General features: G+C 41.8%; 1 protein-coding gene across 2 annotated transcripts in view; it reads right to left on the reverse strand.

Moving 5' to 3' along the window:
* The window catches only part of PARN (poly(A)-specific ribonuclease), a 155,413-nt gene that overhangs the window by 127,557 nt on the left and 12,213 nt on the right, over window positions 1-15,643 (reverse strand). The window contains exons 7-13 of one of the 2 annotated variants that reach the window (XM_072835860.1): window positions 14,317-14,482; window positions 12,602-12,667; window positions 11,828-11,866; window positions 10,229-10,271; window positions 9,097-9,177; window positions 4,870-4,926; window positions 1,662-1,739 (exon numbers count right to left, since the gene is read on the reverse strand). In XM_072835860.1, coding sequence (XP_072691961.1) covers window positions 1,662-1,739; window positions 4,870-4,926; window positions 9,097-9,177; window positions 10,229-10,271; window positions 11,828-11,866; window positions 12,602-12,667; window positions 14,317-14,482 — 530 coding nt within the window. Of the gene's footprint in view, window positions 1-1,661; window positions 1,740-4,869; window positions 4,954-9,096; window positions 9,178-10,228; window positions 10,272-11,827; window positions 11,867-12,601; window positions 12,668-14,316; window positions 14,483-15,643 lie in introns of both variants that reach the window. The other variant, XM_072835859.1, reaches the window with a different exon arrangement.

The following is a 15,643-nucleotide window of genomic DNA, read 5'->3' on the forward strand; positions in this document are numbered from 1 at the left end:
CTTTAAAAAAAAAAAAAAAATCATGAGGAGCTGCTATGCTTTTTGATCTCTTTGCCCAATAGAGGCAGTTGATCTGAAGTAAACATCAGCTCTTGAGATTTATCCACTACAAATTCACAGCTACCAAATTTGTTTTGAGACTCACCACCATGGAGTCTTTGAGTCCCAGAGCAGGTGATACAGTTGTCATGTGGAAAGAGAACAAGGGGAGCAAAAGACCTACTGTATTCACAGCGGGGCTTTACTGGACTTTTCCAAAGAAAGTAATCAAGATCCCGATGGAACAATGTCTCATGAGAAATGTGAAGTAGGGGATACCTGGGTGGCTCAGTTGGTTAAGTGTCTGCCTCTTGATTTAGGCTCAGGTCATGATCTCACGGTCATGAGACTGAGCTCTGCATCAGCTCCACATGGGGCATGAAGACTAAGATTCTCTCGCTGTTGCTCTCCTTCCAAAAAAGAAAAGAGAGAGAGCAAATAAAGGAGAGGGGAAGACAGAGTGATGGGAGGCAAGCAAGATGAGCCTGTGTGCACAGTTAGGGAGCAAAAGAGGAAGAGACAAAAGAGAAACTCTTTTCCAAAAGAGCCAGAAAAGCTTATATCTTGGTGCACTGAGACAACTTGGCTCCAAGAGCAAAAACACGCCAAGGTTAACAGAAAATCTAAAGGAAGCAGCTGAGCAAGAGGTAATCACAAATTTTGCAGGACCTGTCCAGTTTAGCAGACCCAGAGCCCTTTCAATGGCCCCACTATGGCTAATGTTAGCCCCAGCCAATGAGAAGACCACGCCTGTGGCTGAGGTACCCCTGCCCAGCACTAACTGAGCAAACCACTGGCATCAAGTTGAAACAAATCTATGGCTAATGTTAGCCCTAGCAAATGAGAAGACCACGCCTGTGACCGAGGTACCCCTGCCCAGCACTAACTGAGCAAACCACTGGCATCAAGTTGAAACAAATCTATGGCTAATGTTAGCCCTAGCAAATGAGAAGACCACACCTGTGGCCAAGGTACCCCTGCCCAGCACTAACTGAGCAAACCACTGGCGTCAAGTCGAAACAAATATTCAACTCTGCTCTGCCAATGTCAGATGACTGAAGATCCCTTACAACAACTTGTAAGTACGTCTCTTCAAAATTTTACAACCAAGTGCCTGAGACTCTCTCTGGGAATGTGCTGCATACAAAGAAACAGCACTCACATAGAGAATGCTTTCTCAGTAATAAGGAATTATGATTTTTTCTTTTTCTTTTCTTCTAAGTTTTTAATTCCAGTTAGTTAACATACAGCATTGTATTAGTTTCAGGAGTACAAGATAGTGATTTGACACTTCCATACAACACCCAGTGTTCATCACAAGTGCACAACTTAATCCCCATCACCCATTTCACCCATTCCCCTGCCTCCCTGCCCTCTGATAACCATTTGTGTGTTCTCTAGAGTTAAAAGTCTGTTTCCTGATTTGTCTCCCTCTCTTGCTTTTTCCTCCCTTTGCTCATTTGGGTTTTTTTTGTCTTAAACTCCACGTGAGTAAAATCACATAGTATTTGTCTTTCTCTGATGGACTTGTTTTGCTTAGCATAATATTCTCTAGTTCCAACCACATCACTGCAAATGTCAAGAAATCGTGAATTTTTAACGTGGACTGACAGGTCACTTACCGCAGGCAGTGGGCAGTAAAACTGATGAACTGTGTGCATGACATCCAAGAGCATATTGTGTCCAATAACGAGTTTTCCCTAAAGAAAGTCAGGGTGAAGAAGACTTCTTAGCACAAAATCATATTGGGGCTTGAGAGTGAAATGTATGGTTCAGAGTCTATGAGGATTTTGTACTGAACTTATTTTAAACCATATTCAAATAAGTAAGTTAGGGCTGGCTTTATTCCTATTTAAGAGTTTCAGAGTGTTAAATCCATTATGCAAAGTAAAAGCTCCAATGACTTTGATTTCATTGATCTCTGCTTTTTATTTACCTTGCCACCCTCAAGAACCAGAAGTAGTAAAATTTTTATTGAAGAGCTCTAAAAGTGAAAAATGCTAAGTATGTTGAACTATCAATAATTTGTGAACAGGCTCCAAATATCTATTCTATGAGTGCATTCTTTAAACAACTCATTTATATATAAAAGACATATTCATAACAACACTGAAAGGTAAAAATAATCTCTAATTCTAGTAAACAGAATGAATCTTGTTTCCTTCACATCTATGTCAAAATTCACGAGGAATGTTCTGAAATACAATTTCCAATGCAATTCATTGCTTTTTTGCCAAATGAAGTACAATATGGGTTCAATAAATCACTCCACTGTGATAAAAATTAAACTACCACAATGGAACACCAACTTAGATTTAGCCATCCAGGTGACACTATTTTTAACAAAAAGTATCTATCTGGTCATTACAGTGGATCTATGTCCCAGTGCATCTTCAGATACGTCTGGAAACACTGGGCTAAACATAATTACATAACATAAACAGTTACATACAAAATCTTCCCAATCCAAAAGACAAACTGTCCTTTTGGGTCAGAACACCACAGCAGTACCTGGTGCCAGATCAGGGTTTCTAAACACCATTATTCAATAAAAGAAACCAAGACTCCTTGGGGAACTCATGGATTCTAGAACTGAGGCATGGAAAACACAGCCTGAGTCTGAACATCTTGTGATCTAAGTTGGTGCTCAAAAAAGGAGAGGGGCTGGGGCACCTGAGTGGTTCAGTCAGTTAAGCATCTGACTCTTGATTACAGCTTAGGTCATGATCTCAGGGTCGTGGGATCAAGCCCCATGTTGCGCTCTGCGCTGAGTGTGGAGTCTGCATGTCGCAGTCTTCCCCTGCTTGCTCTCGCTCTCTCTCTTTCTCCCTTTCCCTCTCTCTCAAATAAATAAATAAAATCTTTAAAAACAAAAGCAAAAAAAAAAAAAAAAAAAAGCCACTGAGATTATAACAGACTGCTGAATGCTAAGGAAAAGGAACAAGTAAATGTGGTTCCTGAAAAGAACCATGAACTCAGTCGGAAAAGTGATGAAGTTCAAATAAGGCCTAGAGTTTGGTCATAGTATCATACTAGTGTTCATCTCCTGGTTCTGATAACCACATGGTCATAGGAGACATCAGCAAAAGGGGAGCAAGGTGAAGAATCTATAGAAACTCTCTACTATTTCCCTTTCTACTATTTCTCTTCTATTTCTTCTCTCGATTTCCACTATTTGCTATGAGCGTAAAATTAGTACAAAATGAAGTGTTTTAATGCTACAGAAGGGCAGCCCTGGTGGCGCAGTGGTTTAGCGCTGCCTGCAGCCCGGGGTGTGATCCTGGAGATCCGGGATCAAGTCCCACATCGGGCTCCCTGCATAGAGCCTGCTTCTCCCTCTGCCTCTGTCTCTGCCTTTCTCGCGCTCTCTCTGAATAAATAAATCTTAAAAAAAAAAAAAAAATGCTACAGAAAATACAGATTTACTAGTAAGACTAGCAGGGAAAGAATGTGGTGGGACATAAATATTTAAGAGTGTTGAGTATTCCCTGGCTTTATAGAGCCTGTTTTTAAGATGTGTTACTTCCAAATTTTAAATGTCTGGGTCACTGATAAAGGGAGCTTTCTTCATAGTATGCTTTGTGACGTTAACCACCAACGGTCAACAACACGCTGGGAATTATTCTGTAGGAGCCGGACAACAAGGAGCTGCACACAGCCAGTGAAGGCATCAGAGTCTGAACCAAGCAAACAGACTCCACCATCGGGGATGGCCACAAGGAGCTCAAAGCCAAGTGACGGCTGATGGGTCTGTATTTTAGGGCTGGCCTCAGTCAAATCAACCACTTCTCTGAAGTCTGCTGGCTAAGGATGGATAATGATGTGAGCAAATATGACCAGAAATTCCTCCTTGCTTCTCTGGATGCCTGTTAGCCACTTCTGAACAGACGCTCATCTTTGTTTCGTTTCTCTGCAGACTCATCCAACTTTCTACACTGTTCTGATGACCTCACTGACTTCTTTCACAGGGCTCTGTAACTGCCGATTATTCCCAGTTGGGGGCAGCCACAAGCCTCCCCTCAGGCACTCCCATTCTCACAAGCCTGCACCTGGTGGTGAGACAGCCACGGAACACAGAACACGGAGGGGCTCTCTACGGCCTTAAAGTGTCCTGGGTGTAAAGCTCAGCACCTAAGATTATTTCTTTTCCAAAGGGCCTTAGAAAACAAGCAAAAATGTCCACCATGCCTATCATGGAATACTCCAGCATATTTACACAAATGGTCAACACATTTTTAAAACTTATCAAGTATTATCAAGGCCATCACACAGGAGATTCCATTACAGTTATGCAGAAGAACCCAACACGATTATCTTTGTCCTCTAGGTTCTTCTAATTATGGAATAAAACGCCCTTAGTCAGATACCCCATTATTTTTCCCATTACTCCTTACTTGCTTATTCTACTTCTTAAATGGTTTTGAGAATCATAAAAGTTAGTTTCATGGAGCATATAAGGGCATCAAGCATAATCTTCCTAGACATTTTACAAGAAAAGCTTTTTTTTTTTTAATTTTTTTATCTTTAAGTAATTTCTACACCCACTGTGGGGCTTGAACTTGCTACCCTAAGATCAGCAGTCACATGCTCTACCAGTGGAGCCAGCCAGGCTCCAGTTTCACTGCCATTTTCTTGTAGGGACAAGTAAACCTTCCAGAAAATGGCGTGGATCCAATTGGCAATTATGATGTCACTGAGCACATTGTAACCACGGTTTCCCTCCATACCAGGTAAACATTCTACACACAACCAAATGGGTAATTGGCAGTGATGAGCACGCATTTCACCTTAAATGAATCGTGTTAAAAAGAAAAAGCCTGGTTCACTTACCGAATTGGCAATGGCATGAATGACTCGAGAAAATCCCACAGCATCATTCAGTTCTTCCTGATTTAGAGAAACAAACCGAGAAAACTACTGACATAAACAGATTCCTTATTTGAACAGGTTAAAGCCTAGCTCCAAAAAGCACTTTCATGTTATATTGAGTTAGCTTTAGTTTCCTGGGCTCTATCTCCATCATCCCAAACCATGCATGTGTACATATGTACAAACCTTTCTTCTGTTTCAGAACGTGGAATAAGCAAGTACCAAATTATTCATTAGTTACTAAAATAACGATGCCTAGGATTTACCCATCATTTCATATCGTTTGCTGAAATCTCCAAAGTCCAGCAAGTGGCCTTAGAAACACAAACTTTTCAAAGCTGCCACCTGCTGGCCAAATTCAATACTGCATTAAATTCTGAGGAAGCCCATCTGGCAGCTGACTGATCAAATCAAGCACTCTCCTAACTCCTGGCTTTTTTCCTTGTCAGATGCATTTTTGGACATTTATAGCACAGCACTCTGAGACTCAGCCCCACCCAGTTTCTTCTCTCTTTTCCTCCCAATGATACCTAAATAGGCTCAATTTCTCTATCTTGACACCCCATCCTCAGTGCTGAGCTGCATGCACCTGCTAACCCTTCCTGTCGCATCATAGCTGCATTACTCGACAATTCTCTGCCCATGAACTCGTTTCATTGCCAGCTCTTTGCAGCTCTCTGCTCTCTGGCCTCACTCTCTCTGAAACTGTTCATCTCTTTAAACTACCCTCAAGCTAATAAGTGTTGGCAGGGATGTGGAGAAACTGGAGCACTTGTGCCCTATTGGGGGGAATGTAAAGTGGTACAGTCGCTATGGAAAACAGTATGGCAGTTTCTCAAAAAATTAAATATAGAACTTCCATACGATCCAGCAACTTCATTTCTGGGTATATGCCCAAAAGAACCGAAAGCAAGGACTCCAAAAGAATTTGCACACCCACGATCATAGCAGTATTATTCACAAGAACCAAAAGGTAGAAGCAACCCACTGTCTATGATAGATAGAAGAAGGAATGTGGTCTATACGGACAATGGGCTACTGATCAGCCTAAAAAGGAAGGGAATTCTGACACCAGGTACAACATGCATGAACCTGGAGGACACTATGCTGAGTGAAATAAACCAACCACAAAAAGACAAATGTATGACTCCACTTACATGAGGCACCTAGAGTCGTCAAACTCAGAAGGTACAATGATGTTTGACAGGGGCTGGGGCAGGGAGCAGACAGGGAGTTACTGTTTAATGGGGACAGAGTTTCAGTTTTACAGGACAAGAACAATTACCTAAGTAACAGTTTCCTAAGATGGATGGTGGTGGCTACCCAACAAGATGGAAGCACTTAACACTACAGAACTGTACACCTAGAAACAGGATAGTATATTGTACACTATGTGTATTTTGCCACAATTAATTTTTTTTAATTTTTTGGAATATTTTTTTAAAACTTCATTTTCCTATGCAAATGTTTTAATGACATCTTTATGACTTTCTCCCAGACAATGAACTCTTGGATAGGAAAGTCATGAATCATTTGCTCTGGGGGTGCTTAAGTAGCTCAGTCAGTCAAGGGTCTGCCTTCAGCTCAGGTCATGCTCTTGGGGTTATAGTAGGATCGAGCCCCTTGTCAGACTCCCTGCTCAGTAAGGAGTCTGCTTCTCCCTCTGCTCCTCTCCCCTACCCAGTGCTTGCTCGCTCTATCTTGCTCACGCTCTAACAAATAAATCAAAAAAATCATTTGTTCTTATGCCTTCTGCATCTATCACCATGCCTGAACATACGGTGAATACACTACAACTGGTGAATAACTAATTCGACCCTAATTCCTATACCAGTGTCCATTCTTCCTTGTGACCAGAGGTCTTGTCAAGTGGATGAAAATCTGAATTCCTGGAATAATGAGAACTGTGCTGGAGTCCCTGCTAAATATCCCAGTTCCCTTGGGTCTCAAACTTCTGTCTTGTTCTCCTCTGTCCTCTGGATTGGAATTCTAGCTCTCAAAACTGTTATTAAACTTTTACTGCAACACTTAATAATTATTATTTTATTTTATTTTATTTTTTTTTTTTTTAATAATTATTATTTTAAAAAAAGAAAAACTACTCCCAAGGCTAAACCCAGTAGCCACATCTCAGTCTTTATTCTTCTCCTCTGCTGACATTCCCCTCTTGGAACATTCTGCTTGGCTGCTGGTCTCAAGACTCTCCGGGCACATTCTTCTCCTTCTGCCTAAGATCTAAGGCTAGATCCCTCAAGCACCTACCCCAGACCATCTTACTCTCATTCTTCAGTGCAAGGTAGGTGCTCCAGCCCAGGCCCGGTGTCCCCACCAATGAGAGCCACACCTAGTTCTCACCTCACCTTCTCTACTGAGCTCCAGAATGACAAGTCTGTCTATAGGACACCCACTACTGGATGCCCCAAGACATCTAAAATGTCATTGAGTCAAAAACAGAGGGTGACATCATTTTCCACTGTTGGGGGACAGCTCTGCCATGATGCCATAGTGATCTTGCATGTATCCACATATCACATAGGCAAAGGCCTGAGTCACGACCCATCTCTGTGTTGGTGGAACAGCCCAGGAAGAGCGGGTGGGAGGCCAAGGCTTGTGAGGAGCTGCTATGAGGCCATCTCCTACCTGCCTCCCTCTCTCCAGTCAGGAGTACTTCTCACTACCTCCCAGGTTCTGATGAGGCATGGGGCTTTCTGCCCCACCCTCCTTTGCAGAAGAGAGCTACAACAGAGAAAAGCACTCAGCTACAGTCTAGAACTGGCTCCTTAGTAATGGGGCAGCCAAAACTCCCGCTGCAGTCTCCTGGCCCTTTGGTTTTAGTGTTGTCTTTTTGGCATGTGGGACCAAATGCAGCTGGCACCTCTGGCTTATCTTCCTTCTCTATATAAGCAATAAACTATCTAAATCCAACAGTAGCTTTTTGTCCCTTTACTGATTGAATCAGTCAGCTGTGGCCCTGCCTTATGCATGTGTGAGCTCTTGGTCTCCTCTGCCTGTGTCTCCCTACCAGTATCACTCTGGCCCTCCCCATCTGACACCAGTCTACCCAGTTGCTCAAAATTATGGCTTGAGTATCTTTCTTTTATTCCCTCCACTTTTTTCTCTTTTTTTTAAGGTAGTCTGGCTAGGTTGCATGACAATTTTTTTTTAATTTCATTTATTTATTCATGAGAGACACACAGAGAGAGAGAGAGGTAGAGACACAGGCAGAGGGAGAAGCAGGCTCCATGCAGGGAGCCCAACATAGGACTCGATCCTGGGTCTCCAGGACCATGACCTGGGCCAAAAGCAGCGCTAAACCACTAAGCCACCTGGGCTGCCCTCCCCTCCACTTTCAGTGCCCACACTCAATTCCAAATTCCACTGATTCTACCTTCTAAATATCTCCAGGTTCCACCTAAATTACTACTCACTATCCTATTCCAACCTACTGACATCTCATAGCTAGGTTACTCCACAGCATAATTGTTCTATCTCCCTGCCTCTGGTCCTCCTCTGGAATCCACTCTCCAGACAGCAACCAGAGTGATGCTCTCTAACAATGCAAATACAGCCATGTCATCCTAATCTATTGAATCACAGGTTCCGCAGTTTGTTTTAGGAAAACCAGCAACTGTGCCCGAAGCTAAACACAGCAATATTAGCAGTTCAGTGACACACAATCTGAATGATGCGTGCAGTTCAGTGACACACAATCTGAATAATGACCAAGGATACTTTCTTCAAGACTGATTCACACAGGCAAAGGCTGGTGCTGGTCAACCACCATGTCAGACTCACTTTGGTGGCTATGTCTAAGTTTTTAACCTTGGGGATGCCTGGGTGGCTCAGTGGTTGAGCATCTGCCTTTGGCTCAGGGTGTGATCCTGGAGTCCTGGGATCAAGTCCCACATAGGGCTCCCCGCATGGAGCCTGCTTCTCCCTCTGCCTGTGTCTATGCCTCTCTGTGTGTGTGTGTGTGTGTCTCTCATGAATAAATAAATAAAATCTCTAAAAAAAATTTTAACTTTAAGTTACCCTCGTTCTGTTCTAGGTTTCTCTGCCAATTCAATACTGCTATGGTAGGACACTATTCATCACGCTGAATGTGACACAAGACCTACAAACATACAGAAAGGCCTAAGTCAGTATCGAGTTGTCGTTTCTCACCCAAAGAACGTGAAAATGACTCACCTGTTCCTTAGCGAGTTTCTGCTGCTCCCTCCTCTTACGCTCTTCTTCATCTACTTTGCTGATGACGATGTAGCGCTCCTTCTAAAAGACATAAAGCAGAAGTACAACTTTCAGGAAGCAATCTGATCTCAAACAATCCAGATTCTGCTACCATTCGGAGTTATATGTTTTGCCAGCACACAGCCTTTCATGGGCTAAACATGCTGAAAGCATTTTGAAATGCCACCAAAAACTGAGCTGGTGTGTTACAAACCAAAATTCTGCCTCTGTGCTTGCATGACGTTTGCCTGCAGTTTATTAATTCAACCCAACAGAGGTCAGTTCAAAATATCAACAGACTACAAGAATAAGACACTTTCCATGATGAACACTAAGAAGTTATGCTTCATGTAAATGTGAATTTCTAAACAGTTGGCTTTAAAATAAAATTTCTGTATATTTTGATGACCTAAGGAAAAAAATCCTGGACTCCCTGGTGTCAGAAAACTAATCCCTTCTTTCTCATGTATTCTACTTTGTATCAATTAAGCACACCACACCCTGTGTCAAAGTTTGAGATTTATCTTCTAGCTAGAGTTTTCCATTTACTTCATCTCTTATTTCATCTGACATCTGACTTAAGAGCAACCACAAAATTCTTAAGAGCATCCACAAAATTCTGAAATTCTAAAATTTTCCTAAAGAAGCCCACCACCAGCCTCCCAGTAGCCATTACGGTTCCATCATCGCATCTCTGCGATGGAATACATGCCATAGCAATGCTGATGCTTAATGCCGCAGATTCTATCATTTAATTTCATGTGCCCATCTAACAGGAAGCCACTTTTTTCATGTAGAGCACCATAACTTTCTACCACAATTAGAATGCATACTAACATTTACATACTTTCAAGTTAACAAAGCATGTTCATGTCCGCTAACCCACAAAATAGCTGTGAAACAGGGACAGACTGTCATTGTCAGGCTTGTCCCCAGAGTACCAATGAGGAAGACAAGGCTTCCAGATCCAGAGGTGACATGACTTGCCCAAGGTCACCCAGTTCATAGGAAGCACAGCCAGGAGTCAACCCTGACTCTTAGCATGTCAATATATCATTCCATGTGTTTGGCCCTGGATAGTTCTTGGGGTTACCTTTTCAGTTTCTAAAGTGTCAACATGAATGCCTTTGGGATACCTAAAGAAGAGAGAGAGACAACGGGACATCACTAGAGGAGACAATGACAGCTAAAACCCTAGGTATTTTCAAAGCAACTCTATGGCTGTAATTTAGTTAACTTTCATTAATATATATACTACTATAATGAAGACTTTCTAGTAAGTCTTGTCCATAATATTGCAGCTGCCAAATGTTTCTCTATGTCTGCTTTTAAAAGTCAGGAGTGCATCGGATTTCAAATTAAATTTTTTAGGACACAGGCATCTTCTGACAAGTCATGCATCACATAATACATTCAGCTCATTACCACACAGTCAAATCTCGCTTCCAAATATAGTAACATTTACTTCCTAGGTGAAATTTTGAAGGTCATTTTAGATAATACAGGGCATACATAGAGGTCTGAGGTAAGTTAACTCTGCTATACTTTGACATGGTAATTTGCAATAGCCAAGGAAAGGAATCTGGAACCTACATGGAGTACACTGCAAGGGTAACACAACAGGAAAGGAGCCCAGTCAGAGGACAATGGTCCTTTTCCCATTTATTCAAAGTAAATTCCAAGTATACACATCATTGCAGATTCTAATGGGAGAACAAGAACCTCAAAGTCAAATATAAACATCCAACTGTTCAACACTAATGTTCAAATTGTGGATTAGAGAGCCACTTGGAAAATACAGAAATAGGGTGCCTAGGTGACTCAGTCAGTTTAGCATCCTACTCTTGATTTCAGTTCCAGTCGTGACCTCAAGGTCATGACATCAAGCCCCAAGTCAGACTCCCTGCTCAGATCGGAGTCTGCTTGAGATTTTCTCCCTCACCCTCTGCCCCTCTGTTCCACAACCCCCCTCACATGCACATACTCTCTCTCTCTCTCTTAAAAAAAAAAAAAAGATTTCCACAGAAATCTATGGAAACACATCCAGAAAAATACATGCACATAACAATGGATGCGATTTTGGGGGATTCACAGACCTCCTGAAACTCACCCATGGCCCAACCCCTGCTTTAAAAAGAGCATTCATCTGAGCTATTTCTTAGATCTCAAAACCCAGGGATGCCTGGGTATTTCAGCAGTTGAGCATCTTCCTTCAGCTCAGGGTGTGATCCCAGTCCGGGGATCGAGTCCTGCATCAGGCTCCCTGCGAGGAGACTGCTTCTCCCTCTGTCTGTGTCTCTGCCTCTCTCTGTGTCTCTCATGAACAAATAAATAAAAATCTTAAAAAAAAAAAAAAATCCCGAGACTCAATCTGTATCATACACCTTCAAAGACCAGAACACTATACATCCAGAACTTCATGGACTTAAGACCAAATTGATAATGAAAAGAAAATTTTAAAGGCTTAAAATCATCTGCTAGGAAATAACAACAAAAAAAATAGTGGGTATTCAAGGAACTTAAGGAGTAGGGGGAAGTAACACAATTAAAGAACAGCCCAAGAATGTGCTATGATCAAATCATTACAAACTGCAGAATCTCAAAAGTGAAAAAAGAGCTAAAGGATAATACTTAGTTTTAAATCCTGGGTCCCTCACAGAGCTCTCACATACAATATAATATAAACACTTACTTCCAGCTCAAAGTCTGATAGATTAGTTTTCTTTGGAACCTATAAAAACAAAAGAGAAGATACTGATTTGGGCTCATTAAAAGAAATCCTAACTGATCAAGCACTGGCTGAGAAAGACATTTAACTTTTAAAAGCAACTCCATGAGATGTGACAGGTAAGACACACACAAAAACAGGCAGGATGTTTGCGGTGGCAGGATCCTTTGCCACTTGTCTTCATCAGAATGTTCTTTAATATTATTCTATCACATTTTTCGAGGATGTAAAAGTTCTTGTCTAACCACAGCATCGCTTCCTGTGGCTGTACGATGACTTTCAAATAGGCGCATGCATTAAAACACTTTTTGAAGCTAGTCTCAAAGTAAAAGGGAAGTAAGGTATTTGAGTCACTGCCTCTTTGAAACGCTGACATTTTTTTACTGCAGAGAGAAATTCAAAGGAGAGAAGGGGGCTGACAGTGAATTCTTCCCTTCGAAGCGTTCATGGATCAAGCACTCCTCAAGGCTAACATAATTATGCCACTCTAGAGGGTACATTAAAGCCAAAGATGCATGAGTGTTTTCTCCCCTCCAGCACAAGACAGACTGTTCATTCAGTGTCTCAATATACCATTGTCCTCACTGTGTTAATGCTAAAGTTAGTGCTGACATCTTGGAAACATACAAATAATAAAAAGACTGCGAATGTGTGTTTCAAAGACCAAAATGGAGCCCATGCCAGAAATCATCCACCACTCCAAAAAAAGAACATATGGGAATATTCAGGGCAACTAACCCAGTGCATGGCTCTAAATCCAAGTTCTTGCTTTCTTCACTTTGTAGTAAATTTTCTATTTTCTCTCTGAGGAATTAGAATGAAAACATCAACATCAATATCTTTAAAGGAATGAAGTCATCAACCAAGAGAATCACCATACTCAGAAGCAATCTAACCATAGGCACATAGGACAGTGTGACTCTACCCAGTCAGGTTATAAGTTTTTAGCTACACTTAAAAGTTATACGTGGTTTTTTTTTTTTTTTTTTTTTTTATTTATTTATGATAGTCACAGAGAGAGAGAGAGAGAGAGGCAGAGAAACAGGGAGAGGGAGAAGCAGGCTCCATGCACCAGGAGCCCGATGTGGGACTTGATCCCGGGTCTCCAGGATCGCGCCCTGGGCCAAAGGCAGGCGCTAAACCGCTGCGCCACCCAGGGATCCCAAAAGTTATACGTGGTTACACATAAAAATATTTTATTGGAGGGGAGCGGGGGGCAGCAAGCAGTTGGTTAAGCATCCAACTCTCAGTCTTAGCGAAGGTTGTGATCTCAGGGTCGTGTGATCAAGCCCCATGTGGGGCGCCCTGCTCAGCATGGAGTCTACTTGAGATTCTCTCTCCCTCTCCCTTTGCCCCTCCTACTTGTGCTTTCTCTCTCCCTCTTTCTCTGTCTCAAACTAAATAAATAAATCTTTTTAAAAAATACTTTATGGGGCACCTGGGTAGCTCAGTGGTTAAGCATCTGCCTTTGGCTCAGGTTGTGATCCAGGATCAGGTCTTGCATTGGGTTCCCCAAAAGAAGCCTGTTTCTCCCTCTGCTTGTGTCTCTGTCTCTCTGTGTCTCTCAGGAATAAATAAATAAAATCTTAAAACACTTTATGTGGACATATTCTTTTTGTTGTTATTATTCACAAGTTAGTAAAACTTCTCAAGGATTCATCAATACAAGTAATTTAAATTTTTACTTTTCTAGGGGAAGGAGAGTAGGGGGCTGGGCAAATGGGTGAAGGGGAAAGGGAGATACAGGCTTCCAGTTATGAAATAAGTAAGTCACAGGAATAAGAAGCAGAGTACAAGGAATACCATCAATGATACTGTAATAGTGAAATAATGAGACAGATGGGAGCTATGCTTTTGAACAGAGCATCATGTACAAACCTGTCAAATCACTAAGTTGTACACCTGAAATTAATATAACACTGTATGTCAACTATACTCAAGTAAAATTAAGTAATTAATTAATTTTTACTTTTTTGGTAAAGCAGTTATACCGAAAACGCAGTAAAACCAGATGCTCCTCCAGGGGCAGGTCTGCGACTGCCAGGGGCAGTTTCTGCTAGTCAGAAACTCCATTCAAAGAAACAAAATAAAACAAAACAAACAAAAATGGGGATATCCTGCAAACATCTGGATGAGTCTATTTTGTTCCCCTGCCTTCAGACAAACTGGACGGTGGTTATCAGGCGGGCCCTTGATCCACGCAGGAGGTACGCCCACTGGCTAAGAGTCTCTTGCCTAATGACATGTGGGAAGTCTCAGGGCAGTACACAAGATTCTATTTAACAATGTGCTATGATTACACAAAATTAGGTATGACACAATGAAACCCTGCCATTCACCCTATCACACCTGCATGCACTATGTGCGCGCAGCTCAACCTTAAAATATAGATGTCAGTCCGGCCCCAACATACATTTACATAACGTCCATTCAGTTTCAGTTTGGGAACTTACACCACTTGGTCAATAAACTTCTTCTGGTCCTCAGGAATTGTCACAGGACATTTTGAAGTGTTTGGAGATACATAAGACAGAGCTCCTGCACCATTGGACTGCAGACGTTTTTCATCATACTGCTCTCTTAACTGTCTTTCTTCTTCATGATTTAAATATGGAATTCCTAAGTGTAATTTTAAAAAGAAAGCATTAGCAGAAGTAACACCACATAAATATTTTAACAGAAAAATTTTTGAATGAACCAATGAATCTAAAACACTCAGGAAAGGCTTAACATATATAATCATATCCCAATAAGTCAACAGAAAAGCAAATGATTTTGAAATACGTCTGTCTGTTCATTTGCTCCCATCATTCATCCTTCTTTCAACAAATGCTCATTCGGCACTTAACATTGGGCCAGGCATTGTATCCAGCACAAGGGAGCTAACAGTGAACAAAGGAGATGCACCCTGCTCTGTGGTGAAGGGGGTGGCTTTGGACGAGATGATCAGAGGTCATTTTTAGGGAAGACCCGAAGGTCACCAAAGGGTCAGGGGAAGAGCACTGCAGGCAGAAGAACAAGTATAAATGCCTAGAGGATGGAATGGCACAGACTGCTCCCAAACCAGCAAGGAAGGTGGCCGGACCAGAACACGGTGAGCAGGAGAATAGTGCAACATCGACATGGAGAGGATGTGCAAGACTGTGCAGGCCTTTACAAGCCATGGCAAGAATTTACTTTATTCTAAGACCAATGGAATGCCATTAGAAGGTCTTAAGCAAGATAATTACATTATCTGCTTCTCGTTTCTAAGAGATCATCTTGACTCTTGAAGGCTGAAGGCGGGGTAAATGTGTGGGCATGGCTTGATTTACAGTGAGACCTCATTTACACAGTAAACTGTAAACTGTGTCTCTCAAGAATAAATAAATAAAATCTTAAGAAAAAAAAAAGAAGAAACACAAGGAGAATGAGGCACACTCCCATTTAGCTGTTTCTCTCCTTTTCCGAAAATAAAGCCATCAGGCTGGAAATGATACATCCATAGAGACCAGTTAAGGAAGTTCTTTCAAAAGATTTCTGCACTTATTCCAATATAGTGCTCTAACTACAAATGGAATTTTGTATTTTCTTTATTTATTTTTTCTAGGTAGGCTCCTTGCTCAGCACGGATTCCAATGTGGGGCTCAAACTCACGACCTTGAGATCAAGGCCTGAGCTGAGATCAAGAAGAGTTGGATGCTTAACTGACTGAGCCACCCAGGTGCCCCCTTGGAATCTGTATTTTGTAAAGCTTTCGAGTCAAATATGAGCCAATGGAGAAAAATTTTTAGAACACCC

The sequence above is a fragment of the Canis lupus genome, chromosome 8, assembly GCF_048164855.1.
Source record: "Canis lupus baileyi chromosome 8, mCanLup2.hap1, whole genome shotgun sequence".
Lineage (NCBI taxonomy): Eukaryota > Metazoa > Chordata > Mammalia > Carnivora > Canidae > Canis > Canis lupus.